The 26,871-nt window shown below is 45.8% G+C and overlaps 3 protein-coding genes across 3 annotated transcripts in view; all 3 read right to left on the bottom strand.

The window, feature by feature from the left end:
• The window catches only part of eif2ak3 (eukaryotic translation initiation factor 2-alpha kinase 3), a 48,777-nt gene extending 40,621 nt beyond the window's left edge, over window positions 1-8,156 (bottom strand). Inside the window, exon 1 of the mRNA XM_019862714.1 lies at window positions 7,655-8,156. The gene's annotated coding sequence lies outside the window, so the exon portion shown is untranslated. The remainder of the gene's footprint in view (window positions 1-7,654) is intronic.
• A 928-nt stretch (window positions 8,157-9,084) lies between these two features.
• On the bottom strand, window positions 9,085-13,420 carry rpia (ribose 5-phosphate isomerase A (ribose 5-phosphate epimerase)). The gene is made up of 9 exons (XM_019862722.1): window positions 13,059-13,420; window positions 12,548-12,608; window positions 11,924-11,979; window positions 11,766-11,825; window positions 11,124-11,188; window positions 10,967-11,035; window positions 10,739-10,880; window positions 10,337-10,436; window positions 9,085-10,136 (listed from the first exon to the last, which is right to left on the bottom strand). Exons 1-9 carry the CDS (start codon window positions 13,371-13,373, stop codon window positions 10,039-10,041), a joined length of 966 nt encoding a protein of 321 aa, XP_019718281.1. The 5' UTR covers window positions 13,374-13,420; the 3' UTR covers window positions 9,085-10,038.
• A 4,581-nt stretch (window positions 13,421-18,001) lies between these two features.
• Window positions 18,002-26,871, bottom strand: part of slc4a11 (solute carrier family 4 member 11) — a 20,039-nt gene continuing 11,169 nt past the window's right edge. Inside the window, exons 6-15 of the mRNA XM_019862717.1 lie at window positions 26,476-26,589; window positions 25,884-26,016; window positions 25,737-25,810; window positions 24,855-25,083; window positions 24,665-24,771; window positions 23,030-23,195; window positions 20,940-21,113; window positions 20,115-20,310; window positions 19,379-19,548; window positions 18,002-18,620 (exon numbers count right to left, since the gene is read on the bottom strand). Of these exons, the coding sequence (XP_019718276.1) occupies window positions 18,554-18,620; window positions 19,379-19,548; window positions 20,115-20,310; window positions 20,940-21,113; window positions 23,030-23,195; window positions 24,665-24,771; window positions 24,855-25,083; window positions 25,737-25,810; window positions 25,884-26,016; window positions 26,476-26,589 (1,430 nt within the window). The 3' untranslated portion in view covers window positions 18,002-18,553. The remainder of the gene's footprint in view (window positions 18,621-19,378; window positions 19,549-20,114; window positions 20,311-20,939; window positions 21,114-23,029; window positions 23,196-24,664; window positions 24,772-24,854; window positions 25,084-25,736; window positions 25,811-25,883; window positions 26,017-26,475; window positions 26,590-26,871) is intronic.

Consider the following 26,871-nt stretch of genomic DNA (forward strand, 5'->3'; position numbering starts at 1 on the left):
GGGCGGCAAAGGGGGCCGCGTCCCCGCCTGGCACCATGCGACAGGAAGAGCGCCGAGGAGCAACAAAAATACGAGCGCGTGGGGAGCACGTGGTGGGGAGAAAAGTTATGAATGCGGCGCTCGGCTCGGGCGACCGCGCCCAACGGGCGGCATCAAGTGGGAAACGCCGAGCCCTTCCTTCTTGTTGCACCAAAAATGCGTTTTGGGCACTTGTTCGTCACGCAGGCTGCCGCGCTTTTCGTGGGGGAGCTGCGAAAAAGGGAACACGCAAGCTTTTCGGATCTCCCGTAAGCGTCGGCAGAATAATTTAGGACAAGAACACACGTAACAAATTCGATTCCGACAATGAAAGTAAACAACTGTCGCATTATTTTTACGTCATAAAAGTGACCAAAAAAGCTATTCAAGGGGGAAGAAAAAGGATCGGGAGCTCAAATAACTCAAAACGCTTCAATAAAATGACAACTTTGTTGGACATTTTTGACTCGGCCACGCCGTTCAATGTACTGCAAAGTCGCCGGAGGCGATCTGATCAAGTCGCTTATAAGATAATTGGCGAAAGGTAAGCTACATGCTAACCACATATCATGTCATGGGGAGGGTTGACTTGCGCAATACCAATCCAACGACTTCAACGGCTCGTTTGAAGGATTTTGGAGCATGTTTGTACGTCAGCCCAGGCCAAAAAAAAAAAATGTTAACGTTAAGACCCGTCAATTCAGTAATTGTACTTCCAGGAACTTTATATGGCAACTTAAATGCGAGCCAAAATGGATGCCATGTCATGCTGGAAGGTCATCGCGGTGTCAAGTATGGACATTAGCGTCTCATAAAGGCTCCTGTCAAACCGCTCCCGAATGTCTTTTAAATCCAACCAGCTCAATTTAAGAGACATTTAGAGAACATCTCTCCATCTTCGTCAGTGTGTGGAAGTCAGGGCAACCGCAGAGGATGGGTGTGGTTTTTAGGCAGGTTTAAAAAAAAAAAAATACAGCGAGCGAGCGAGCGATCAGACCCCTTCCTCGCAATGCAGAAGCGCACCGCTCTCCTTCTCATCCCACGTCGGCTCACACGCGCTCGAATCCAAAACTGCGTGGCGCCACGCCGCCGGCCGCTGATTGGCCGCGCGGCCGCCGCGCCATTGGTTGTTGCCAAGCAGTGAACGCAGCGAAAACAAGACAGCGTGGTCCGGGCGGCTACCGGCTCCTGCCTTGTTTTTCCTCCTCGCTCGCTCGCTCGCTCTCCTTCTCCGAGTGTCCCACCTATTTTTTTTTTTTTTTTGCGTTTTTGCCCCACCCAAAGTGCTGCAGTGCTGCAGGATGTGTCCTGCTGCCGACTTGTCAAAGTCGCCGCTGACCTCGTAAATCCAATCTGCCGCACGGGGGGGGACAACTTTTCCCAAAACAGGCAAACGACAAATAGCCCCGGTTGAAAACTAAGCGTGCACAAGACGAGCTTGACAATGACACAAATGTCAGGCGAGAACCAGTGGTCGGTTGATGTGTTGCGGTGCAGCGCCAAACTGGACGGAAACTCAAGTTTGCCGCAATTTAGCTGCGCCTGGCGGTGCAAATTTGGTTGCAATATGACCAAAACGCAGCATGTTCACCTTTCAAAAGAAAAAACGTCACCACCACATGGCTGCTTGAGTCCCAAATGCGGACTTCCTGTCTGTTTCCAGGCACGGAGGCTCATGGCGACCTTTTTGTGAGTCTGCGACTGAATTCCACGTCGCTCAGTCAAACTCGTTTTAAGGGCTGCACGAATGCCTGCGTCAGACCAAAACGGCAATGAGCTGTGAATCTTCAACCATGGCTTCTTGAGACTCTTTGGTGGGTCTTGTCGTGACAGACGGGAAACGGCAGGCTTTGTGTGTTTTCGGGCACAGATTTTGATTCAAGAACTGTTTTTTTTTTTTTTTTAATAAGGGTTCCACACTCATGATAGTCATGCCTACCAAATTTCAAGTTGCTAAATGAACATGCCTTTGAGGGGTGATTTTATTTTATTTTTTAGACGTTACAACCCAAAATGGCAGACTTCCTCAATATTTTTGGGCCTGGCTTCTTGAGACATTTTTGGGGGGGTCTACACAAAGAATAATACTACAAAAGACCATGTTGATAGGTCAAACTGACTCTGAGGGGCCGAATTTTTTTTTTTGGGTAGGGGTTAAAATCGAAACGGCACTAACAAAGCCAAAATGGCCACCTCAAGGCAAAATGGCAGACTTCCTCCGGTGTTTTTGTGGGTCTAGTCATACTAACCAAATTTCTATCCTCAAATGAAACTCTCTCTGGGGACCGAATTGAATCTGTTCAATTGTAGTGGCCACGTCAACGCACATTGGCTGCCTTCCTGCGTCTTTTCGGTGGTGTCGTCTGGAGAAATGTTTTGTGGTTGAGTCTACTCATGATCGACATGTTTACCACATGACAACGGTGATAAGTCAAACTGGTTTGTTTTTCAGGTCAAACCGCCTCGGACAACATTGCGTCAAATGGTTGCTCCCTGCGTATTTACAGAACTTTTTTTTTTTTCTTGGGTGCAACGACACGACGGTATCAAGAATTTGTTTGTCCTAAGAATAACAACGACAAAGACACAAAACAATTTCAAACGGGTGAACTATAAAACGAGAACGAGAACGCACCAGGTGAGATAAGATAAGATGACGCAATAGAAAATAAAGCAAAGCGGCGGCAGGCGCGCTTGAAAACTTTCCCTCGCGCTTCAATCACAGCCTCAAACTGGCCTGTCGTTTTCAGGACAGCTTCTATTTATAAAATCCCCCCGGTTACCGCCACGCAAGGACTCAAACTAAGTCAGCAGGACAAAAAAAAAAATGGATGAAAACATCAACTCTTCCAGCTGCTCCTCCTCCTCCGCAAACTAACTATAGGCAGACCCATGTGGCCCCGGCGCTCAAATCGGGAGTCGCGGCCCGTCTCTGCAACGCCATTGGCCGCCGGGATGGCCGGCCCGGCGCATTGGCTGTTGCTAAGCGAGTAGGCCTGCCGCACGGCGGAGGTGTCGGAGCCCTGAGGGGCAGGGAGGGGAGTGGGAGGGATGGCAAGGGCGTCGGTACAAAAGAAGGTGGGGGAGCAGGTTCAAGCCACGCCGCCATCCTCTCACCTTCCGCTCGGCGGCGCCGCCAGTGATTCTCATCGTGTGAGACGCGGCAGCCGGCGCTGACGGGAGTTGAATTCAACTTTTTGGTTTCGTGGCTAACTACGAAACAAGTACAGTTCAGTTGTATTTAACTTTTTTGTTCAAGATTTTTCAATATGCGGGTAAACAAAAGACACTAAATTCCACAACAACAAAAATTGTAATACAGTGGTAACAAAGTTTAAGAAGCTGAATGTGAAAATGTCAAAAATCGAAACTTTTTTTTCTGTAGCCAGTAGGTGGCACTACCGTAAAAAAAAAGTTTCATTAAACGTGAGAACGTGAACATAAAATGATGGGGGAGGGGGGTCAAGTTGCAGCGCTTTGTCAAGTGAAGGCCACGCCCACTTTACAAGTGAACTCAATTTTGCCGACTTGCTGTTAGATTTTGCTTTTTTAATTTTCCTTTTTATAATTTTTGCTTGCCTTTTGTCAATCTGTTATTGTACCGGGGGCTGCTTTGTTAAAACTTTCTAGGGGGCACTAGTGAGCCTTTTTATCTTTAAATTATTCCACAATAAACTATTCCTGATTTTTGCCAGTCCTGGTGTTTTTGTGCATATTTCATCCTGATTGCCGAAAACACTCCCGCGAGCAAATATGAACCCGATCTGATTATCCTGCAAGGAAGAAAAAATAAAAATATCAAAGATTTTTTTTCTTCCGTAGCCAGTAGGTGGCGCTCCGATGACGTTCAAAAAATAAGTTGGTCGATGTGTCGCGGCCTGGACTTTCATCAAATAAGTGACATTTGGAACAGGTAGGATGCCCATCCTCCTGACAGACGGATGGTAAGCAGCCACGCAAACCTCTGAGGATCTGGCATGAGGCAGCAACATGCTTCTCCTGTGAACGGGGAGGGGATGAGGCCAGGTGGGAATATCGATAACAAAGGGCGCACACACACACACACACACACACACACACACACAGTCGAGTCGGTGTTCTTGAAGCCGCGCTGCGCGCAACCAAGACATCCCCGATGATCCGTTGTCATCATAAAGAAGGATGCGCTTTAGTTCTATTGCCTTCCATGTCTTTTGTAAAGAATTCACATGCGTCCTCGATTTTGTTTGATCCCCATGAAGGAGCAGCGCGTTTATTTATTGTGTTTTATCAATATATTTTTTTTTCATCCTTTATGACTTTTATGTACATGCCGCATACATCGTGGCTCGCACTTCAAAAGGTTTTCGGCCCCTTTCAAGCCTTCCATGGCCAGGCCTGAAAAATGGATGACAGATTTCAGATCGTTACGATTTTTTGGTTTTGTTTTTTGTTTTTTTGCACCGACTCTCGATTGACGCATTTGCGGGAGAGACGGTCGACACGCTGGGAAAACTGGGCTGTCACGCCAATCGAAACAGAAAGCCCATTTGGGGGCCTTGACGCTTCCCGCCCCAAAAAACATCCCGTGCTGTTCCCCAAGCTAGCTAATTTAGCATGTCCTGGCATTTGCATGACTTCAACAACAAATCATTTGATTCCCAAAAAAATGAGACAGAATGAGTTTACACCCACGTCTGACATTAACATGACAACTTCATATCAGTTTGAATTTTTTTTTTTTTTAATGCCACAACATCCTGCACGAGTGCAATATGACCTGGTGGATAATTAATCGAGTGACGTTCCCCAGCGGGTGAAGTGAGCAACTTCCCCCCCCGACGACTTTGCAATTTTGGCAGTGTTTTGGTGTCACGATTCTCAGGTTGACGTGATGCTATTTCTCATTAACTCTGTGCCGCCTTTCTGTTCTGAATATGTTGTTGTATTGCCCATTAATCAAATATGAACCTTCAAAGACCTTCCATTCCCCCAAAATACAAACAACCAGCAGAAAAAAACAGCTGAAACGATGCATCACAATTTCAACTTGTGAAAACGTGACGGACACACGGAGAGTATTGTTACAGTGCCTGTCTACATTTATTCACCACCGTTTGTGTTCACATATCTACCGCTTGAAAGGTTTGCGATGCCACAACGGGGATGCTAGCCGTTAACCCGTCGATGGCGTTTTGTTTGTTAGCATTGAGCTAAATGGACCGCACAGTGGACCTTTGCATACGTTCACATTTTCGTGGATTTTTCTTTTTTCTTATATTGCTTGAATTTTTTGGGGTGTGTTTTTTTTCCGTCAGAAATGCATACTGAACATTTATTGGTGGAGGTTTTTTTGTCTTTAAAAGAACGTTATTTTTTTGCAATGCATTCCACTGGCCGTCAATTACAAGTGGACGTTTGGCTGCGCGCTCTTCGCGTCCGCTCTCTCGTTGTTTAAAATGCACAATGTGAAGCTGTTTTTGTTTCAACCGTTGAGTGGTCTTGAAACAACTTGAAGAATCATCTCTCAAGTGTCTGCTTGTTGCGCACCGCCGGGAAGCGCAGGTAGGGTAGCGTCCAACTGTGTTAGTGGAGCAGACAACAGCGCGGCTCCCGGGGCTCGTTTGGTCTCGTTACAAGGGCGAGCCTCATCAATAAAAAGTTGGACGGGGAAAATGTACGCAAGTTCCATACGGCCGTACGCATTCAAAAGCTTTTGATCTGTTTCACTCTCTATCTTTTTTTTTTAATCCTGAATCGCGGCTTGCAAAAAGACATGGGCGAGCGTGTTTAAAAATACCACACAGAGAATAATTTAACGCTTAGGGTGAATGAGCCGAGGCGGTGGGTCGGTCGGGAGGTGCCGTGAAAAACACACTGCGGCAGACGCATTCAAAGTGAGGGTCGGGGTTCAATCAATGTCTGCGTGCCGCATCTCTCACGTTGACACATTTGCACAACTTTGGAGACCAAACGTGAACTCTTCGGCTTCATGTCCTTCATGTAAAAGGATTCTTACAAATTCTGTCTTGCCAACATCAATAACAACATTCGACCCCTAATATTGTAATTTAATATGTGGTTACTTGTTCAAGGTTCTCTTCCTTCGTGTTTTTTTAACCAACACAAAAAAATAAACAAATCGAAACTACAATATCAGATTATTATCCATAAATGTTTAGGGTTGAATTAAAAGTTCAACTTTGACTAGCAGTCTTTGAAGCGCTCCCAGCGACAACTTCACAAAACTCGACCAAGCACAAAAGTCCGATTGCGACGATGTCACTTATAAAGACTTTTCATGTTTCATGAAACAACGCCAGCTGCATCTCGACATGCCAGAATTAAATCAGTCAAATATACAGATATTTAATCATAAATAAATAAAGGCAGCCAACTGGCTGAAGTGAAGCAGTTTTATTTTTTTTTTCTTTTTCAAAATGTCAGCCTTATTGATATGAAAATGGCATTCCACTCCACTGCCGTGTTGCTTTGGATTGGATTGTTACTTGATTTATCAGCATTAAGGAGTCGAGTTGCTCAGTATGACGCCTAACAATGGCTAATTATAACCACAACAATGAACATATTGATAATGCTGATATGGAGTTGTCGCTAAAACGGATTTATCCAACAAAAAAAATGATGGTGGTAACTACAAATTCCACCTTGACAAAGATAATAATGCTCAGTTTTCAAAAACAATAAGGCTTCTTGCTGTACAACCGTAGTGCAGCAGTGCAAGAGAGCTTTTTCATGATGGTAACCTGACAGGAAAGACTCAAAAGAGCTCCCAGCACAGTTGCGCGCACCTGCAAGCCACAATGTCAATCATAACCACATTCCGACACACATAACAACCCTTGGTTTCGACGAGGAAGCTCCGAAAATGCGGCTTTTAGCTCCAAAAAATGCGGCTTTTGCGACACGGATCTGGACGCTAATGCAGCAGTTCCGTTCCGATGTGCCTCATGACGTGACCCGGAGTGGCGATTTTTTACCCACAGAACAAACACGCTACATTAAAACATCAAACACCGCGCCGGGTAAACTTAACAGTAAGAAAAGAAGTATTATGCTGCGCTTTTAGGGGTCTGCTTTGGATACGAAATGGAGAAAAAAAAAAGTTTGCTTGCGGAGTTGTGCCGTCGCCCGACCGGAGCTGCCACATCACCCCGCCCACAATCGTTGACCACAACTTGCACTAAAAGAAGCAAAGTACACGCTTCAAATAGAAAAAAAAAAGTTCGATTGCAGTACTGTATTACAAATTTTCCACCACCTTCAGGAACGTGGCAATTTCTCCGCTTGATTCGCGTTCGTGGACACTTTGACAGCCCCCGATTCCCATTTGAAGAATTTAATTGATGCGAGAAAAGTTTGAATTTTAGGAATAACGGAAGTTAAAAAAAACAGTGTCGCGAACTGACTGGTTGTTCATTTTTTGTTAGTTTGATTTGGTCGCTTTAAGGCGACGTACAAGATCTTTCGGTCATCGAATCTCGCCAATTAGTGAAGTTATCCAAACGAAAGCTTTGAAAGTTGCTTTATATAACCGCTTCGTGGGGAAAAGGGGGCGATCGTGTGATGATGTTAGGCAGCTCGGCGGCGGCGTCGTCGTCGTTGTCGTGTTCCGAGTCATATCCGCCTCGCCTACCTCCTCATCGGGACACTTCCGTGGCGTTCTCCCCCGCAGGACCCGTCGTCCTCGGCGGCAGTCGGCCCGCTCTCCACGTCCTCCACGGTCACATCCGCCACCCCGGGGCGCAGCTTGACCGCTCGGTGTCCATCGCCCGAGCCCCTTGAGGCCAGCTGGGGCTCTCTGCCGGCGACGACGAAGCCCAAAGTGTGCAGGGTCCCGAGGCCGATGACCACGCTGAGGAGCAGGAACGACCGAGAAAAGCTCACGCTGCCAAAGCGAAGCCCCCTTTCCATTTGGAAGGCTGGCACATTAGTGAAGCAGGAGATTCACATGCCACTAGTCGGCCGTGTAAATCTTTACATGCTAAAAAAAAAAAATCTTTCGTGCTATGAGTGTCAATAAAAGTAATGTCGCGGTTTGCCCTCAAGTGCCCTTTATTCTTGGGATTAATGTAAACACAGCCACGCGAAGGGAACTCCGTGTTTTCGTCTTTATACTTGATGCAAGACTTGCCGTGGTTACGATTCAAAGCCCCGCCTTGTTTCTATACCGCGATTGGACGATGAAAAGCACGCGTTCTTAAGCCTACTTTTCATTGGTCGCTGAACTGTCAATCACTAAAGCGGTATACTTAGCACAAGGTAGTTGGACCGCCTACCCGTCACTCACGGAGAAGCCCGCGGAAACGGCCAGCTTCAATAACAGTGCATTTCATTGGCCGAGTCGCCTGCCGCTCGAGGCGACGCGTGCGCAGATTCACTGGTTTGTGATTGGATGGGGATAGTCATCGGCCTTCCAATCGGTGAGACGATCGTGGTAAACGTCGACGCGATTGGCTCAACGCGTTGCCCTGTTTACTAGAAGCGAAAACTCCATAGGATAGTCCAGTCGTCAATCATAAGCGGTTGTTGAGTCGCCCGACGCAAAAACACCAACGTGGCTCCTCCATTCGACGGTGGTTGCGAGATTCCCTCTTCCTGGTCACGGGTTGTGTTTCAACTGTTCAGTCGAAACTTTTTTTTTTTTTTTTTTTAAAGACGTCATGTCCATAATCGAACACTTGATTAAAAATGGGTCAAGAGTACAAGTACTGATTCAGCTTGTGCTTATATAAAGAAATACAGGACGCTGAAACGTACCACAGACCGCACTGGAATTAGTCCACTAATTAGTAATGTAATAATAAAATAAAAATAATCGACCTATATTTTACTTCAATACAAAAAAAACAATTCTTGCCACAACTAAATTTCTTTTAACAACACAAACAGCTGATACAGTACTGTATTTAACGTTTAATGTAGCGTTCTGGGAAGCTTCACAGCGCCACCATGTGGCACAGAGGCGAATGACGTTGACCTTTTTTTTATTCGTTTGACCACTCCCTAAAAATCAAAGTGTGTTCCGGATTGTTGTTCGAGATGCAGTCCAAACTCAAATGTTACATCATGATTAAGTTTATTTGAAAAGTTAGAAGCAGGCACATGCATGATTTTGGTCCTGTATTATTGGGGGGTGGGGGGGTGACGAGTACCGTTAAAAAAAAAAATCATCATTTACAGTCACATTGGAATGATTTTTCAAAAGCTGGTGCAAAACAGACTTTGGCGTAGCGGAACCTGTTACAATGGCACTGAAAACAACACTGAGAAAAGGCAAGGGGGGAAAAACAGTGCGTTTTTTTTTTCGCGTGAGAAGTGGAGACACAGGAAGCGCTCTGTGTGCATACATAGTTTCCATATTATGACATCTCAGTGTTTTTATTTGACTTCCTTCTAAATACAACAACAGCTACTATGTCAAGGCACATCGGGGCATATTCTCCTGTGTGCTTAAGATGCACAGTTGGCCACTTTTTGGGCTGACATTCAAAAGCCAAAGACTGTACTGTTGACAATCGCCCGCAAAGTTTTAGGAACAGTGTTGCTTTAATATTACACTTTAATTTCATCCCACTTGAAACAGGAAGATTCGCACAGCAATGACAGGACGCCATCTTTTAGTCGCTGTCTCCACGAAGAGAGATCGAGGAGCGCCAAAATATTTCTACCTCCTCCCGCCACGCTGCTTTGTCGATTTGAGATGATGATGCAATGCGGCACGGGTCAGTCTTTTTTTTATTTTTTTATGCATGCGTCTCAACGTCGTGCACATGCGTGCCACGTCAGGCATGCGTTGTTTTCACACATGTAGACGAATTTGTTTTTGTAATGGTCAAAACGTTCTTCTTGTCATCATGATTGTGGTAAGCCTTAAGGCACCCCCAAAAAAACTTGACTGGAATTCCCCCAGAGTTAAAAGACGTGTCAGTTGTGCACATCAGACAGTTGCCTTGTAAAATCGGGATGGTAAAACGGTGTGCCAGAAGGAAGTGGCAAGATGAGCCCCAGCAGCGGCCGTCAGTGGACGGACGCCTCGCGTACCTGCACGCGCCCGTCCTCCATGCCGAAGTAGGCGCGCTCCGCCATGCCCACAAACAGCCCCGTCTCCACCACCCCTGAGGACCACACCGGAGCGTACGATTAAGTCAATGGCATGACGTGGTTGCACAAGTGCGCACACCCTCTTACTACCAATCCCGCGGATTCAAAAATGGGAGTCAGCGCACACCCGCCACCATTTAAAAGGCCTCCGATGAACTGCAACTCGAGTCCAGATGTCCTAGCGGCCTTTTTCCTGACATTCAGTGGAGCTTACCCGGAATCATCTTGATGGCTTGGTGGACGTCCTTCCAGCTGTGAACGCGCTCAAACTTCCAGTCCAGGATGAAGTTGCTGTTATCCGTCACCACGGGACCCTGACGCAGCCACAAACCAGACATAAATAGATAACGGCATCCGTGTTGGCACAGTCTCCATCTTGCTCCCGCCCTCCTCCTCTATTTGCGTAACTGCTCACCCCTCCCCTCTGAGGCGGCCCGTTTACTCAATTGTGCAAGTGGCCAATCATATTGTGTCTTGCTGAGCTGCCCCCCTCCAAAAAAGAAAGGAAAAGCTCGTCATCGGCAGTTTATCGTCTGCCTAACTGCTGCTGATACTCGAACGAAAGAAAGTGCTTTGGGTCACAAGAGACCATTTTTCTTTTCTTTTGAATACTTACAGCTTTACTGACACCCATCCGCAAGTTGACCTCCCCTCCGAAAAGCTGGACGATCTTCCTGGAGACGGGCACGTGGGCCATGGGGACTACTTCGATGGGAACGCCCTTCTTCCATTGCTCGCCCATCACTTTGGAGTCCTTCCTGACAGAAGAGATTTGGAAAACGCCGGGGGAGCTCAATCATCTCGCTTCTTTCTGGAAATACGAATGGGATCTTTGAATCCAAACCTGTAGTCCGCGATGACGACAAAATGGCGGGCACAGCCGGCGACGATCTTCTCCTGAGTCAGGCAGCCGCTGACAAACAAAAAAGTGTCAGCGAAGATCATCAACTAAAAAGAGCAACAGGGCACGTGGGAAAGCGGAGCTGCGATGCGGGACTCACCCTCCGCCTTTGATCAGAGTCAGATCTGCATCCACCTCGTCCGCCCCGTCGATGGCAACGTCCAGCTGACCGAAATACGGGAGAAACCATTTACGCCACCTTGTGGTAAAAAACGTGACTGGTGGCTCAAGCGCAAACTTGCTTTGAGGTTTATGGCGTTTCAGAAATGCTGGACAACGTGCTCGGCTGTTTAAGTTTTTTTTTTAGAGACACCTTGTTCTGCTGCTTATATCGTGTAAATTTGTTTTGTTCTCAAAAGTTGAAAAAAAAATAATGCGAACTCATTTCGCAGTTCATGTTAAAAGCATTTTAATCACTCGCTCTCCTGCAATTTTTCTTAAATGGATAAAACTGTTAGCTTCTAGTGTTCTATTGTTCAATGCTAACATAAGGTTTGTCAAAAGTCTTCTGTCAAAAGTTTTCTAAATGTTTGCAGCCATTTTCTGCTGTTAAGCAGGCTTTAAAGATGTAAAGCCATTCTGCTGTTGTGAAAGTTTTAGAACGGTTGTAGACTTGGTCTCCCGCTAAGAAATATGAGAAACAATAATGTATAAAAAAATTATACAGCTATGAATCAAGTTTTGAAAAAAAAATGTCTTGTAAACTTGGGCTGGGGTTTCCAAAGGGGAGTCAATAAAATACCTCAGGGTGCCGGTCCAGATCCGACAGCATCAGTCCATGCTTCAGAATCAGCTGGCGGGCCTGAGGGAGGACAAACACCGAAACTTTATTTCTTTATTTGGGGAATATTAAAAAAAATGTACGGCATTATGATAGCACCGGACAAAAGCCAAACGAACCTGGAAGGAGGTGGGCACACAGATGATGTTCAGCTTCTCCTGACGCACTCTCTCCGCTAGTCCCAAAATAAATAGATTCATTCATAATAATAATAATCACAATCATTCTGATCAAGGAGTCGCCTTTTGGGGGGTCTCAACATGCCAGACACATGCCCCTTAACACACTAAATCAGATATTGAGCGTGTTCTCTTGTGCAAGACGCACAAAAAAAGTTTCAAGGACCCAAGTCCAGAATTGACCGTGAAGTCGGCCATTTTGGTTTAAAAGCCCCATTTTGTGTGACTCCAGGGCTTCAGCGAAGTCCTCCTGGGGAATTGGCCCAACTAGAACTCTGGAGAGACGGACGACTTTATAATGTGAAACTTTTTTTGCCCATGCCATTTAATGCAAGTGGAGCTTGGCATCAAATCCTCAATTGGAGAATCGAAGGCCCCTGGAAAGTTAAAAATCAAAATGCCAATTACACCACTCAACACAATATTAGGTGGACATGTCTGCCATGACAGGACGCACGAAAAAAAAAAAAAAAGCATCGAGAACCAATGATCATCCATTTTGGGTGAAATTGCTTCTTTCAAATGTAATGTTCATTATTTTTAGTATCATGACGATTGACTCACCGAGTCTGTCCACTGCATAGACGATGGTCGAACCACTGCCGATTCCAACCACCTGATTGTTCTGTTGGACAGCAAAGAAAAATCGAAATAAATGGCATTGATTACACAAGTGTGGACTTCAGAAATGTTTTCTTCTGTGGTGTTCTTTTGGCGGTGAGCCAGTGTTGTGTTTGTGACAAACAGACCTTTTGGAATTGCAGCCCAAATGTGTTTTGAAAATTATTGAAAGAGGGGCTGTGGAGACGTCTTGCATGTGTCTCAGATGGATCGTGTGGCAGATTACATTGGCATGGCAACTAAAAACAGTCTGAAATCTGATTGGACAAATTCCTTGTGTGTTCGACATGCTTGGACGATAAAAATTATTCTGATTCTGAAAACATTTTTTTTGTCTTACTGGCTAACTTTGCGTCGCCAGAACGTGGAGCTAGTAAGAGCTGCGGCTATTTCAAATCATTCACCCGTGGACAATGATCAGAATGTAAAAAAAAAAAAAAGTACAAATGCATACCTGTACGTGGTTGTCCACCGCCGTGTAGGCGGCTTGTTTCTTCGCCTCCTCCGCCATGTTAACAACACACGTGCTTGTCTCAGGACCGGTGGCGTGGACAAACAGACGACGCGGGGACCCAGAAGTCAACAGGAGGAGGGAGGCAGGCGGGAATTTAACAAAGGCGACCCAACCCCGAAAGTTCATGGGCCCGGCCCACAAACACGCAGTCGCCCTCCAAATGTGCGCTTCCCGCGTTTCCGCCTTTGTGGTCCGGTGACGTGCTTCCTTCCGGTCGCTGGCTAACGCCAAGCTAGCTACACAGACATTTGGCATGATGCCAAGTCAGCGTAAATGACGTTGAACTGTCTGTTTGGCAACACATTTCCGGTGCAAAGTTTGGGCTGCGCACCAGTTTCCGGTCTCTTCGCTTGTTTCATTTACTTGGACGCCATCTGGAGGAAAAAAATGAACTGATTCTTTAACACCGGGGTTAAACCGGCCTCCACTGAAATGATGAAGTTAAACAGCCCGCCATTTTTTTTGTCGTTTTTTTTTTTGTTGTTTAACGGGAGTTGGTTCGCTAACGTGAAAAATAATCCTGGGCGAAACCTTTTTTTTTATCATTTCGTCGCTGTGTGTATTTTAAGTTGTCTCCGCCCCCAAAAAAAGAACAGGACTACTGTATTGTGCCGTGGGTGCAACGATGGGTCTTCCACGAATGACGTAACGCCGGTGCGTTGTATGCATTAGGGGGCTACCACGAGTGATCCTTTGTAGTTGTATTGCTCATTAATTGTGGCTTACATGTTACTGTATTGTTATACGTTGTTATGTCTGCCCAAAAAGCGGAGAAAACGGGCTGCTGTTAAGAGAAAGACATCAAGCAGAATTGCATAGCTGATATTAATTTAAATGAATACGATCTATACAGAGCAAACTCAATTCCGTCTACTCATCTTTCAGTTTGTAGCCTAGTTTATCCGACAGATCTCTCTGGAATCTGTATTTGTCAGACTTAATAGAACTGCGCTAAATTACTATTACACTAGTAATAACGAGTTGTATCACTAAATGAAAATCATAGTATATTAAATGTATCAAAAGTTTCGGTCCGCTCCAAACCAGGACCTGGCCGATGAAGTCGCACAGCTGAATGCGCATGCGCAGATGCTCTACCTGGAGTCGACTCACCTGCTTGCTCGGCAATTAAAAAAAACACACAAATGGTGACTATTCTCGTTTTCACCTGCACTTATGATACATTATTCATACTTTAATATGAAGTCCAGCAAAGCAGCGAATGTTTCTCAAACGATTCGTTTTCAAGCTAGTGAGGTGAACGTAATGGCCTGAGGATGGCGCAAGAGGACAGTTTGAAGTGTTGAGCAGTGAGCACAACTCGAGGGTCCTCAATAAGTCGTCGTCAAAGTTATTAGAGTTGAGCTTGTTGTCCATGTTGGGCATTTTGTCATCAAATGATTACTTTTAGTAATTAACGATAACGTCAATAAGCACTATTTCAGCAGAGAGTGCAGTGATTAATAGGGGGCAAGGATTCTATTGAGCGTAGATGCCACTAACTGGGTTGAGGTGTTAATTTTTTCCCCTGGGAGAGGATCAATTAGGGCAAGGCCTCGATCAGAGCCGAGGCCATGACTTGAGGTGAGGTGTTTATTTGTCCAAGTGGCGGATTCATTGAGGCACACATATATTAAGTGGAAGTGACTCATTTGTTTCAGGTATATATTGATTAATTGGAACACGGCCTCTCCGTGCACGAGACATTTATTTGTGCAAGGGTATGAAGATTCATTTGGGCAGGGCTCCACTCAGTGGGTCGGCAATTATTAGGACACAGCATCTATTAGAGTAGAGGCTGCAATTTGTGGCTAAGTGTTTATTTGTTTAAGTAGATGACGATGAAGTGGGGCATGGCCTCGATTAAAGCAGAGGCCACTGTTTTGAGTTGAAGTGTTGATTTGCTCCAGTGGAGTCGAGGCATGTTTTATAGACTGCATTGAGGGTGGAGTTTACTCGTGGACAGTTAATTGGAGCACGGCCTCTTAGAACACAGGCAACTTTATTTGCTCAAGTGGATGGATATTGATTGGGACCTGGGGAAGGCGATTAGTTGAGGTGAAGTGATGCTGAATAGTTGGGGTGTGGCGTTGCAGAGGGGATGCAACCATTTTCGGCAAGGTGTTGATTTGTTCAAGAAAACGTGGATTCATTGATGCAAGGTGTCTATTCGAACAGAGGTCTCTCGTATCTGAAGTGAGAGGTTTATCTGTTGAGGAAGGGGGGCAATTAGCTCGGGCGCAGCCTCGATGTCAGTGGAGGCCACTATTTCACGTGAGGTGCTTATTTGGTCTGGTGAATGATTCCTCTGTTGAAGCAGAAGCCAATATTTTAGGTGGGATGTACATGCATGACAGTTAAGTGGGGCACGACAGACCTTTAATTAAAGCAGAAGCTACTATTTAAGGTGAGGTATTTATTTGTGGATGGCTATTAATTGGAGCACAGAGTCGAAGAGAGCGAAGGCCACTCGCATGCGAGGTGAGGCATCGGCAGCTTAGCATGGCGTTAGCCATTTGCGAGGCAACAAAGAAAAATATGCCCCCAACATGACTACTTTTTATTTGGCAAACAGCTTGAGATAGTCTCTTTTTTCAGTGTAAGTATATATATATATTTATATACTATGTAATAAAACTTAACACATTCTCTTAAGATATTTTTTACACCATATTCCAGCTTACAAATATAGCTGATCTTTTCCCACAAAAAAAAAAGACTCCATGACACCCTCTATATATATATATATATATATATATATATATATATATATATATATCTTACATTCATGGTTAGAAAAGTAGGCTACTGTATATGATGTAAGAAAAGAAAAAAAAAAGGTTTCAAGAATGTCGGGAAAAACAACGGTTGGGCACAGAGAAAACAACGAACACCCAAGAAAACACTTTCGAGTGGAAGTCAAGAATGCAAAAGACTTTTGGGATGATGAAAAGTTTGTACGAGTACATGTGACTCCTGGTTTTCCTCTTTTTCCTGCGAGGATCATTCAGAGGATTATGCAAATGTCTCCACGTCGGCTTACGCCTTTCCCCCGCGTGGTCCGACGGAACCGACTGCACGAGTGGAGCTTTTTTTTTTTTTCTTCGTCTTCAAAAATAGAGCTCACTGAGCTTTTTTTTTTTTTTTTATACACAGTATTGCTGAATCGTCACGTGTTGCATTCGAGGACCGTCTGTGAATTGGCAACGGGTTGAGGGAAAAATTAAGCTGCGTACAAAAATCTGAAACTCTAGCTCGCAAACAACATGTCTAATCCAAAATTGAGGGCTATTACGTGACGTTACCTTGCAGGGATGCATTCAAATGCTTTTAATGTCACTTTCCAGAACAACAGTGGGCTCGGGATGGTGCCGATGTTTTCCTACATGTAAACATATGAAGCCAAAAGCGGCAGACAAACATTCCCAACACAAGAAATGAGAAAGTGATGCAAAGCGCGCAACGTAGGCATTTCCTTCGAAGAAATTATAAGATAAATAAATATTCAAAGCTATTTTTTTTCAATGTAAGAATATCTTGAGAATTGTCATTTTGGTTTGTGCTGCCATTCTAAATAATCTGACAATTTATATATCGTCTATATTTGTTTTGATTTCCATTCCCCATGAAACGTCCAGTGAAGATTTGGCTCAGGGACAGGACAGGAAGGGCTAAGAGTCCAATTAGGGTTGTCATTACAGCTTTGGGATGAGGTTGGCTTTCGGAATTTTGGGGCCGCGGGACCAGGATAAGATTTGGGACAGGACACAACAGGGAGAGTTGGGGACAAGAAGTGTTTGGGGTAGTAGTACTGGAAGGGTTGCTGCCGGGGGTTAGGCTAAGCAAAAAGGGACAGGACAGTGGTATGGATTCTGGTTAATCATAGGACAGAAATGGGAAACGTTCTGGATAGGGCTTTGAGACAGGTTAGGGGTCGGACCGGAAGAATTGTGGCAGTGGCATAGCGGGGCTTTAGGGGGAGTGTTGTGTGTAAGGGACAGGACAGGTTATTGGGGAAACAGGACAGGGAGGAGGAGGGGTTAGCGGTTAGGCTCATGGTTCAGGACAGGAGAAGATGGGGTCGCAAACTCCGGCCCTCGACGGCCGCTTTCCTGCATGTTTTAGAGCACAGGTGTCAAACTCAAGGCCCGGGGGCCAAACCTGGCCCGCCACATCGATTTATGTGGCCCGTTAAAGCCAAATACCTTCCATGACGCTTCCTAAAATCTGTCAATTTCTCATATGTCATAAATAACAGAGACATTGGAAGCACTTTTTGGTTACCAAAGCCCTCATGACAGTAACTTAAATAGTTGGGGAGGAAAAAAAAGATTCTTGACTTCTTTATGTGGTTTCACAGTCATGGCGGCCCTCCAAGGGAAACAGTAACTACAATGTGGGCCGTGACAAAGAAAGAGTTTGACACCCCTGTTTTAGAGGTTTCCCCCTGCAACACACTTGATTCAAATGATCGGGATCGGGATCAGGCCCCATGCAGAACTTGCTGATCATTTGAATCAGCTACGTTGGAGAAGAGAGACAACGAAAACAGGCTGGACCCAGAACCCGACTTTGAGACCGCTGGGTCAGGGGATAGAGACAGGACGGGAGGGCTTAGGATTGTGGTTAACGGTGGGCCAGGAAGACATTTTCTACCAGTTTTGTTTTGGGGTTTTTTTTTTAAATCAAACGAATGTGGCCGAAGACAGCTGGAATAAGCTACGGCACGCCTGCGACCCTCCTGAGGATGAAGCGGTTCAGAAAATGCTGTAAAATGTCATCATAAGTTTTCATGTCAACATGCTGGCCTGTCGCGAGAGTCTCGTCATGAGGAGTATTGCCGAATGTTACTGCAGCTTTTGAGGAAGGTGGGACCGTCTTTGTACTATTAGGGACAAAGGTGTGAGCATGGCAAGGAAGTCATAATGGCCAGACAAGCCCCGCCTCCTCCATGGTACATGAATGGGAATGCCTTAAAGAGGAGAAAGAAACCCCCAAAAACGCCACGCTACCTTTTGGATCTAGTCTTCAACTACTCACCAACACAGTGTTAAGTACACGTCACGTGGACCAAACACCACCAGCACCAGCACGGTGGAAAAACACGCAGGTGTGGGGAAAAAAGGGGGTTGTGCCGTTGCGCCGTTGACCACTTACACGGCATTAGTGAGTAGTTCCGAGTACTGGAGGCAAACACAAAGACGACAACTGCAGTAAAATGGAGGAGTTCTGGAATTGCTCCTCGGGCGACTTTGCTGCCCTGTTGGAATGTTCCCACTTTGGCAACAGTCGCTGCTGGACTTCCTTTTTCGCCTTTGCACAGATTGGCGTTAAAAAAAAACAACCAAAAAACCAAAAATCAAAGATCACTTCTTCCTTGCCCTTTTGCGGCAGGTCTTTTGGGTTGCATCTGGCGCCGTTTCCGCCCTCTGCAGCTACATATGTTGGGCATCCATGATGTCCAAGTATTTGGCCTCAATGATGTGAGGAAGCACCCTGTTCCTACACACACACACACACACACACACACACACACACACACACACACACACACACACACACACACACACACACAAGAAGAAACATGGATGTGACATAACCTATTCAAAAGAAAATAGGGCCGCATACATTTCTGTGAGGGACGCCAATTTTGTAATAATTTAAAAAATAAATAAACACGCAATGTTGATGTCTTTCTACTTAGTTTGAAAGGAGCATTTAAAAAAAAAAAGAAATTTGGCTGTTTTTTTGACGTCACTGATTTTTTTTTTTAAATTCATTTGAAATGTTTTACTTGTCTTTCATGATGAATTTCTGAACATAGTTGTTTTGTTTACATACTTTTTCATGACTTTTTAAAAAACTTTTTTTGCATTTGTTGATAACGTACAGGTGTACCTCATGAAAGTGGCGAGTGTGAGAGTTTGTGTGCGCGCAACTTTGAAGTGCAAATGTTCATGTCTTATTGAAAGCAAGGGCACTGGAGAGACTCCTCTCTGTGCATGTACAATGACGCGTAGCGTACTGTATGGATAATCATACATAATGCAGAGCAAACATCTGCTCGCTTTCATGTGGTCTCCACGTGAGGAGCCGAAACAAAATGGCAACAAAGTTTCCCAGAAACTAAACAACCAAAGGTCGCGTGACCAAAGCAATTGGAAAAACGGAGCTCGACTTTTGTATTTCTTTGACGTGCCAAAGTGTGAGTGCGCGTCAAAAAGGTGGGATGAGGTTTTGCGGCGGTGCGAGGCCGTCACCTGATGGGGATGAGCAGGATCATGACCAAGGGGAAGATCATCTTCATGTAGGGGACGGGGTACATGCCAAACGTGCACAGCACCAGCAGCTGCATCATCTGCAGGAAGGTGAAGTAGTGGATCTTCCTCTGGGGCACTTTGCGGATGTAGTGGGTGGGCGGGTACGACGTCTGCGGCAAAGGAGGGGGGGGGGGAAGAGCGTCGGGAACCAGCCGGAAAACTCAATTCCCTATGCTTGTCTTCCTCCAGCTGTCGTGAAAGGAACAACTGGAGGAAACGACGTTTTGAATCAACACGAAAACCAAAGTTCAGGACCAGGACTTTTACACTTCGCCATTGTTTTCCCACTGTTCTGCGTGAAAGGCAGCGACGCAAAACCGACGGAGGAAGGCAGCCCGCAAACGTCGTGGCTTCGACCGTCCCCGAGGTTTGACGGCCGCCGCGCGGAAGGCAGCAGCGTAAAGCCGATATAGAAGTCTGAAGTCCTTTTTCACGCGGCCCGTCCAAACCGTTTTTCTCAAGCTGCCGAACGGTGTGAAAGGGTCTGACAGAACGGGGGCGGATAAAGGCAACCTGCGGCTCAACTTTCACGCTGCTAAATTATTTTTTTCCCCCCCCACGTGTCACAAAGGGTCCAAGACAAAGGCAAGCCAGGCAAATTTCCTTGCTGGAGAGGCTAAACGGCAGCTCCAAAGCAGTGTGGGGAAAAAAGGGGGTCAAACTGTGCTCTCCTCACCTGCTCCTTGAGCAGCAGGGCCATGCGGTCGCACATCTGGTTGCCGTCGATGGAGGTGAGCGCCATGTAGAGGAAGAGGCCGTAGAGGACCGGCTTGGGGATCCACTGCAGCGGCAGCGGCAGCAGGAAGACCGACGCGCCGATGAAAACGTTGGCGGCCAGCGACGTCACGCGCGTCTCCTTCACCTGCACGATACTGAACGCAAATGCAATCACGCACTGGCCCGGGTTTGAGGAAACTGGCCGAAGAGCAAAAATTCGGTGACAAAATCAAACCAAAATAATTTTTTTTTTGTTTTTAATGAAAAGATCTTGCTGTTGCTGGTCTCATTCCCCCCCCCCCCCTGCATCCTGTTTGATTCTATTGCTGTTGGGTTGACAGGACCATGAGCTGGCAGTTATCGAACCACCGTTTGTGAACAAAGGACTTTGAAAATTCAAGTGCTCCGAAAAGCGGAGCCTTCATCTGTTCATCATTGTTTTCATGATTTGTTTTTTCAAACAACTTATTTTGTTTTGGCTTCTAGTGAGCTGCGTGGCCCCCGTTATGGGCCAACCCAACACTGCCAAAATAAGCTTCAATCCACGTGGCTCTCACCTCCAAAGACTGAAAAATATTTTTCTATCTCGCTCACTTGGCGGAACGTTCACCTTGAAAAAAAGAAAAAAAAAAAAAGAAAAATCAAATCTTCACCGAGAAGCTCGTTCTTCTTCAGAATGACTAATTAGCCGGCCTGTTTTTTTCGCCTACTGCCGAGATTGCGGCGACGACGAGGCTTTTTCCGACGAGCGGGGACCCTCGGGCGGTGGCGTTCTTCCACTCACGTCTCGTAGAGGTGTCCTCCCTCCACGCGCTGTTCCACGAAGGCAAGCTGGCGCACGTGCAGCGTGGAGTGCGGGAAGGCGGCGTGCATCCAGGGCAGCCCCAGAACCGACATCAGGATGTTGATCAGGCCTGACAGCATCAGGTCCCAGTGGTACGCCGTGCCCTTCAGCAGCCTAGGCGCCAACAACAACAACAACATCAACAACAAACGCACTCAGATGGCATCTGAAAGCTTGCCCGAACAACTTTTTTTTTTTTTTTTTTTTTTTGCAACATGTTAGCTGCTGCTACTAAAACGGTTTCAATCTGTTGTGTTAAGCAGCGTAGCCTCAAAAGGTTCTCGGACCTCGCAAAAGTCCGAAAGACCTTAATTTTGACCCGCCAGCCGCCGTACGCGAGAGCACCACTGACCTTGGAACGTATCGAATCAATGTGTACGCTAGTCTGTACACTTGACAGACTTCTCCCCCGTAAAAGAAAGGTCGGCGAAGCGTCGGCTCACGTGTGGCGTCGCATTCATCAATGTCGGCAGCAGGAAGCGGAGCGCGACGTCGCCTGACTTTTAGCCGAGCTTTTACGGCGCGGCATGAACAATTTTGTCCCCTCCGGTCGGCAAACTCACTCGCTGCGGCCATGCCTGCTTGAAATTTTTACTTTTGAAATTTTTTTTGGTGGGTCATGTAGGATATCACATAAAACTTGGTAGAGCTTCACGGGCTGGATTAAAAAAAAAAAAACAAGAGTTTCTAATGGGGCAGTTTGGACAAGAATGCAGGAAAATATGATAAAATGCAAAAATGGCCACTTAAAATCAAAATGCTCAGATTTCGTTTTTTTTTTCTTCCAAACATGGCTCCTCCTCGAGACGTTTTTGTCCATTTACCAACGACAGGCATGTCTACTCAATTACACGTTGCTAGGTCAAACCAGGTGTAATGCTCAAAGGGTGCCACGGCATTTTTTGTTGAAATATTTATGACACACATGACAAATTTCATCCTACAAAGTCAAAGCGGCTTGAAATATCCGAGAGGTGCTTCTTGGCCTGTTTTGAGAAAAATCTGTTCAGTTTTGTGTTTTTTGGGGGTGTAACTTTTTTTGTTTGTTTTTATATCGACATTTTAGTGCATCTTTTCACGATAAACATGACTACCAAAACTTGGTGAGGCAAACTGGCTTTGAGGGCTATTTTAGTTCGTTTTTAAAAATTTTTTTGGTTGGGGTTGCAAAATTCTGAAAGGTGCCAACGAAGCAAAGTGCCTGTTTCATACTAAAATGGCAGATTCTTTGTCTTTGTACGAATTGCTTGTTGAGACTGTTTTGTGGGTCTTTGCGGGATGATTAAAAATGTCCAAAATGAGCCTAAAATGGCTTCTTGAAAGCAAAACGGCTGACAGCCTGTGCTTTGGCGATTAGCAAATTGAAATGGATTCCCGTTGACTACTTTTCATTTACGAACCAATTTGGGAGTTTTGAAGGCTCTCCGATGGGATTTATTGTTGTGCGCCCGCTGACTTTATGATTCCCTGGCGGCATCGCAATCGGGCACCCGTGCTCACATTGTCGAGAGGCATCAAATTAAGCGACGAACGGGAACAGATAAGGGAGCGCCGCTCTTATCATGACGGACGGACGGACGGGCGTGTGGGGCGGGCGGGCAGACGGCGCAGCGGAAAAGGTTAGAATCCCTGTTTTGGCCGCGGGGGCTTCTTGACTCAGATGTCAACTTTTGTGGCTCACTTGTCGCCGCAAATCCCCCAAAGGTTGTCCGTGGCTTTTGAAGCAGGCAAAGGCAACCCCGTTACAAGTATTATTATTCAATAAAAATCCAGAGAAATATGGATGCGGCAACCGAAGCGGAAATTTGGGTTGAATTTAGTGCCGTTAGCCGATTCGGTTGGGCAGGTTTCTAATTCTTGTTTTTGGATGACTCGGATTGTCTGCGAATGGCGTGAGCATCAGGTGACTTCTTTGAGGCTTTTATTTTGGCCATTTGTCTACTTCCTGTTTTGGTTGCAATTCCGCCATCTTCCGACCCAGCATGCGGAGCAAGTTTTTGCAAGCGAAGGGGATTTTTGTCTTCTCCCACCTGTTCTCGGGCGCATTGGTGAGCGACACGACGATGTTCTGGTCGATGAAGATGAGCAGAGCCAGCAGGAAGCCGAGGCCCATGGCGCTCAGCACGTTCAAGGCCGTCAGACGCTCCAACGGCGCCACGCTGAACGTCGGCTTGTTGTGGACTTTAAACACCGGAACTGTTCACGCCAACAAAAACCACAAAGAAAAGCACTTGTCACTTTTTTTTCCAGATCACAGGTCCTATTTTTACCAAAGACTTTTTTTGGGACGCAAAGTCATTAATTTCCACAAAATTATGGATTTTTCCAAAATACATTTTTTTGTCCTCAAAACATTTTTCAAAATAAAAAAAAAATAAATGTTTTTAGATAAATCAGATGTTCATGTTTGTGAAAAAAAACAAACATTTTGCTTATTCAATGCTTTCCTGATAAAACATCCTATTCAGTTGAAAAGGCTTTTTTGTTACTACATTTTTCAGATAAAGGGTAATGTTTTGGCCATGAAAATCTCTCAGTGATCTTTTGATAATTGTAATTATTCAAGATTTTATTATTATTTTTTTTTATATTAAAAAATAAATTTAGAGCTTTAGAAAAAAATATATATTTTTTTAAACACAAAAAATAACATTTCAAGTTTGGGTAAAAAATTGATTTTTTTTTTTCTTTTCAACAATAAATATTTGCACGGTAAGATGTTTAACACAAATGGTAATTATATTTTTAACTTTTATTTTTTTATTTTAGTTTTTTTCTGAAGCAATGTTTACTCAAGGGACCATAACATTTTATTTGATACTTGGCCCCAAAAAGGCTTTTATAGTCGCTGACGAAAGACCTTGAGGTGGGCCAGTAAAAAATAAAAAACATGTTTATCATGTGTGTTTTTTTCTTTTTCTTTTTCCACAAAGTCGACTGGAAGTAGGCGTTTGTAGGACAGCGAGGCCTTGAGGTGTTTCCCGAAGGACGCGCAGCAGCAGACGCTCACGCTTCACGTCCATGAAATAAACATAACAAACATTGCCAAAACAAACATGAATAATCAGGGAGGCTGCGGATATCGGCGTTCAATTCCCTCGGCCTGCCGTGCCCCACTTCACGCGCCCGTGCACCTCCTCACTTTGTTCTCCGTTAAACGTTTGTTTGCGTGCACCTGAACGTGTCAAAACACAACAGGGGCACCAAATCAATGTGTCTGTGTGTGTCTGTGTGTGTCTGTGTGTGTGTGTGCAACAAAAAACTTCCCATAAGGAAGTTTTACGTTGCAAAAATAATTGTCAATTTCTGGGGATAAAATTTGCTATTTAAGAAAGATAAATTGTCATCTAAAAGGCCAAAATTTCCACGATAAAAAGGTAATTTTCCAACTTTTAGATCAGATTTTCTTTGGAGAAATTAGTTGGACGATTTTTTTGGGGAGGGGCGGAGGGCGGGGAAAGCACATTCTCTGTCAATGGCACAAAACAAGTCAACATTTAAATTATTTTAAGCTGAAATTTAAAATCAAGGCATATTTTCTCAAGGGAAAAAAAAAAGGATGCAATTTTTGTCTGGAGAGAAAAAAAACCCGGCAATTTTCCGGCCAACCCGTCAGGGAAGTTTTTTGTGCGATGAGACAAGAAAGCAGGAAAAGCGGGACTGACGCTCGATGTCGCTAAACAGGTATGATCCGATGAAGGAGAAGAGAAGAACCGAGATGGGCAGCGCGCAGTCGGACAACACCTCCCTCACTTTGGCGTGCAGGAACGGACTGCCAACACACAGAAATGCACACATAAAGACACTGTATCCATCAGGCCCGACGAGTCGGGCGTCAGCAGGCGCATCGAGTACCTCCTCTTGAACTGGTAGAGTGTGTAACCTATCCACAGCGTTCCCATCATGAGCAGCAGGCAGAGGACGGGCCGCTCGCGTGTGCAGTCGATCAGCGAGTCGGGCAGGGCCTGCAGCACCGAGGCCACGCCCAATTCGCTCCCGTTGACCCCCGCCCCGGCGACGCGGTGAGACGCGTCCGACGCACTGGCGTTGCCCAGCGTGGGCGGGTGGTAGTACCTTTGGAAGACTGGAAGGACAACGGATTTGAGCTTTAATTGTTCCGATTATGAATAATGTCCTTTCATATTGGCGTCCTAAGGTCTCCAATCCATCAACAAAATGGATGTTGCTCTGTCGGGACTGATTAATGAAAAGTTGGTGCTCGTTCATCAATGTTCCAAATGTATCAAAATGCGGAATGCATTCGCGTTAGCGGCGTCGGAGGTTAATGTTATGCTAACGAGAGACCAGCTAGCGAGGCTTCTATTTGAGGAAATTAAAATGGCGACAATTATTTATGAGCCGCTCCGATGGGTAGCGGAACATTTAGGTTACCCGAACCTCAGCGCCTTAGGACTCCGTTTTGGGTTTGTTCCCCCCGACGTATTCATTGGGAGTGTGCCAAAGGTGTTCGAGAGAAGGTCGAAGTCCATCAGGCCTTTCTAGTGACGAGGAAGTGGTCCAAGGTTTCATTTCCAGACCCCGGCTTTCCTGCGGGGAGTTTGCGTGTTCTCCCCGTGCCGACCTGCGGTTTTCTCCGGGTGTTGCGGTTGCCTCCCACATTCCAAAAACATACATCGGACGCGCTAAACTGGTCCCTCGGGGTGATTGCGAGCGCGGGTGGTTGATTGTCGATGTGTGCCCTGCGATTGGCCGGCGACCAGTTCGCTTGTGACTCACTTTTCACCGTTCCTTTGACGGCGTCCACTACAAAGGCAATCGAGATGAACAGAGCGATCACCTCCTCTGTCGACCTGCAAAAACAACAAATATCAACCAGGAAAACTTTTTCCCCTTTTTTTATTTTTATTTTTTATTTGCACACACCTTTTGAAGAGTTTCATGACCAGACTGAGATTGAAGACTCCCCCCAGGATGAGGAAGAGGCAGTTCCACAGCCCGATGCAGGCGTAGAAGGCTGGGAAGTCCAGCTGGTAGTCATCACAGATACCGCGGATTACTGCCCACAAGTACATTAGCATCCTTCGAGTTATCAGGCCCGACTATGCAGTCAGTGGTGTTTTGTGGCTCATTGGAATGTTTTATTGCAATGATGAGTACGGTTAGCACGGTAAGTACATGGTGAGGGTTGTGATCAGACTCGACCATGCAGCACTTTCCACTTGTTGGGGTTTTTAAAAAAAAATTCTGTCGTCAGCCCGGCTGCGCCGCTGCTGCCAGGATGCTTTAAATTCCAGGGAAAACCACCGCGGCCCGCAGCGTTTGCGCGCCGGCCGGCCGCCATCTTGGCGTTGCGGAACAAAAGCGGATTCTGATTTACGGCTGGCGTTACGGTGAACGTTATACGCTCGGCAGGAGCGCCGGCAATCAACATCATCATCATCATCATCATCACAACAGTCCAACATTTGAGGCAACATTGCTTTGGACGGACGGTCATGCGTCCATACGGACGTACCACTTATAAAGATGGCGAGGGGGGCGGTGGTGAGCGGGATGACCAGAGGCGAACCGGCAAACAGCGAGTAGATGACGCCACCGATGGACTGCCCGATGATGGTCTTCCTCACGTCTGCACGCGCATGCGGAGACAAAACGCGCAAGGTCAGATTTGGAATATTCAGAGTGGCAAAATATTCCCAAGAGATAATAATGTAATATGTCATAACACCAGTCATAAAATTAAAACCATTTTTCATCGCGACTGTGTGTGTGTGTGTGTGTGTGTGTGTGTGTGTGTGTGTGTGTGTGTGTGTGCGCGCGCGCGCCGGCAGTGATTGATTAGCTTCACTGGTACCTTGGCTTGGGAACCTTCTCTTCGGGAAAAGGCGTCCAGGTGGAGTCTGGGGGTTTT

The sequence above is a fragment of the Hippocampus comes genome, unplaced genomic scaffold, assembly GCF_001891065.2.
Source record: "Hippocampus comes isolate QL1 unplaced genomic scaffold, H_comes_QL1_v1.1 scaffold250, whole genome shotgun sequence".
NCBI classification, from domain to species: Eukaryota; Metazoa; Chordata; class Actinopteri; order Syngnathiformes; family Syngnathidae; genus Hippocampus; species Hippocampus comes.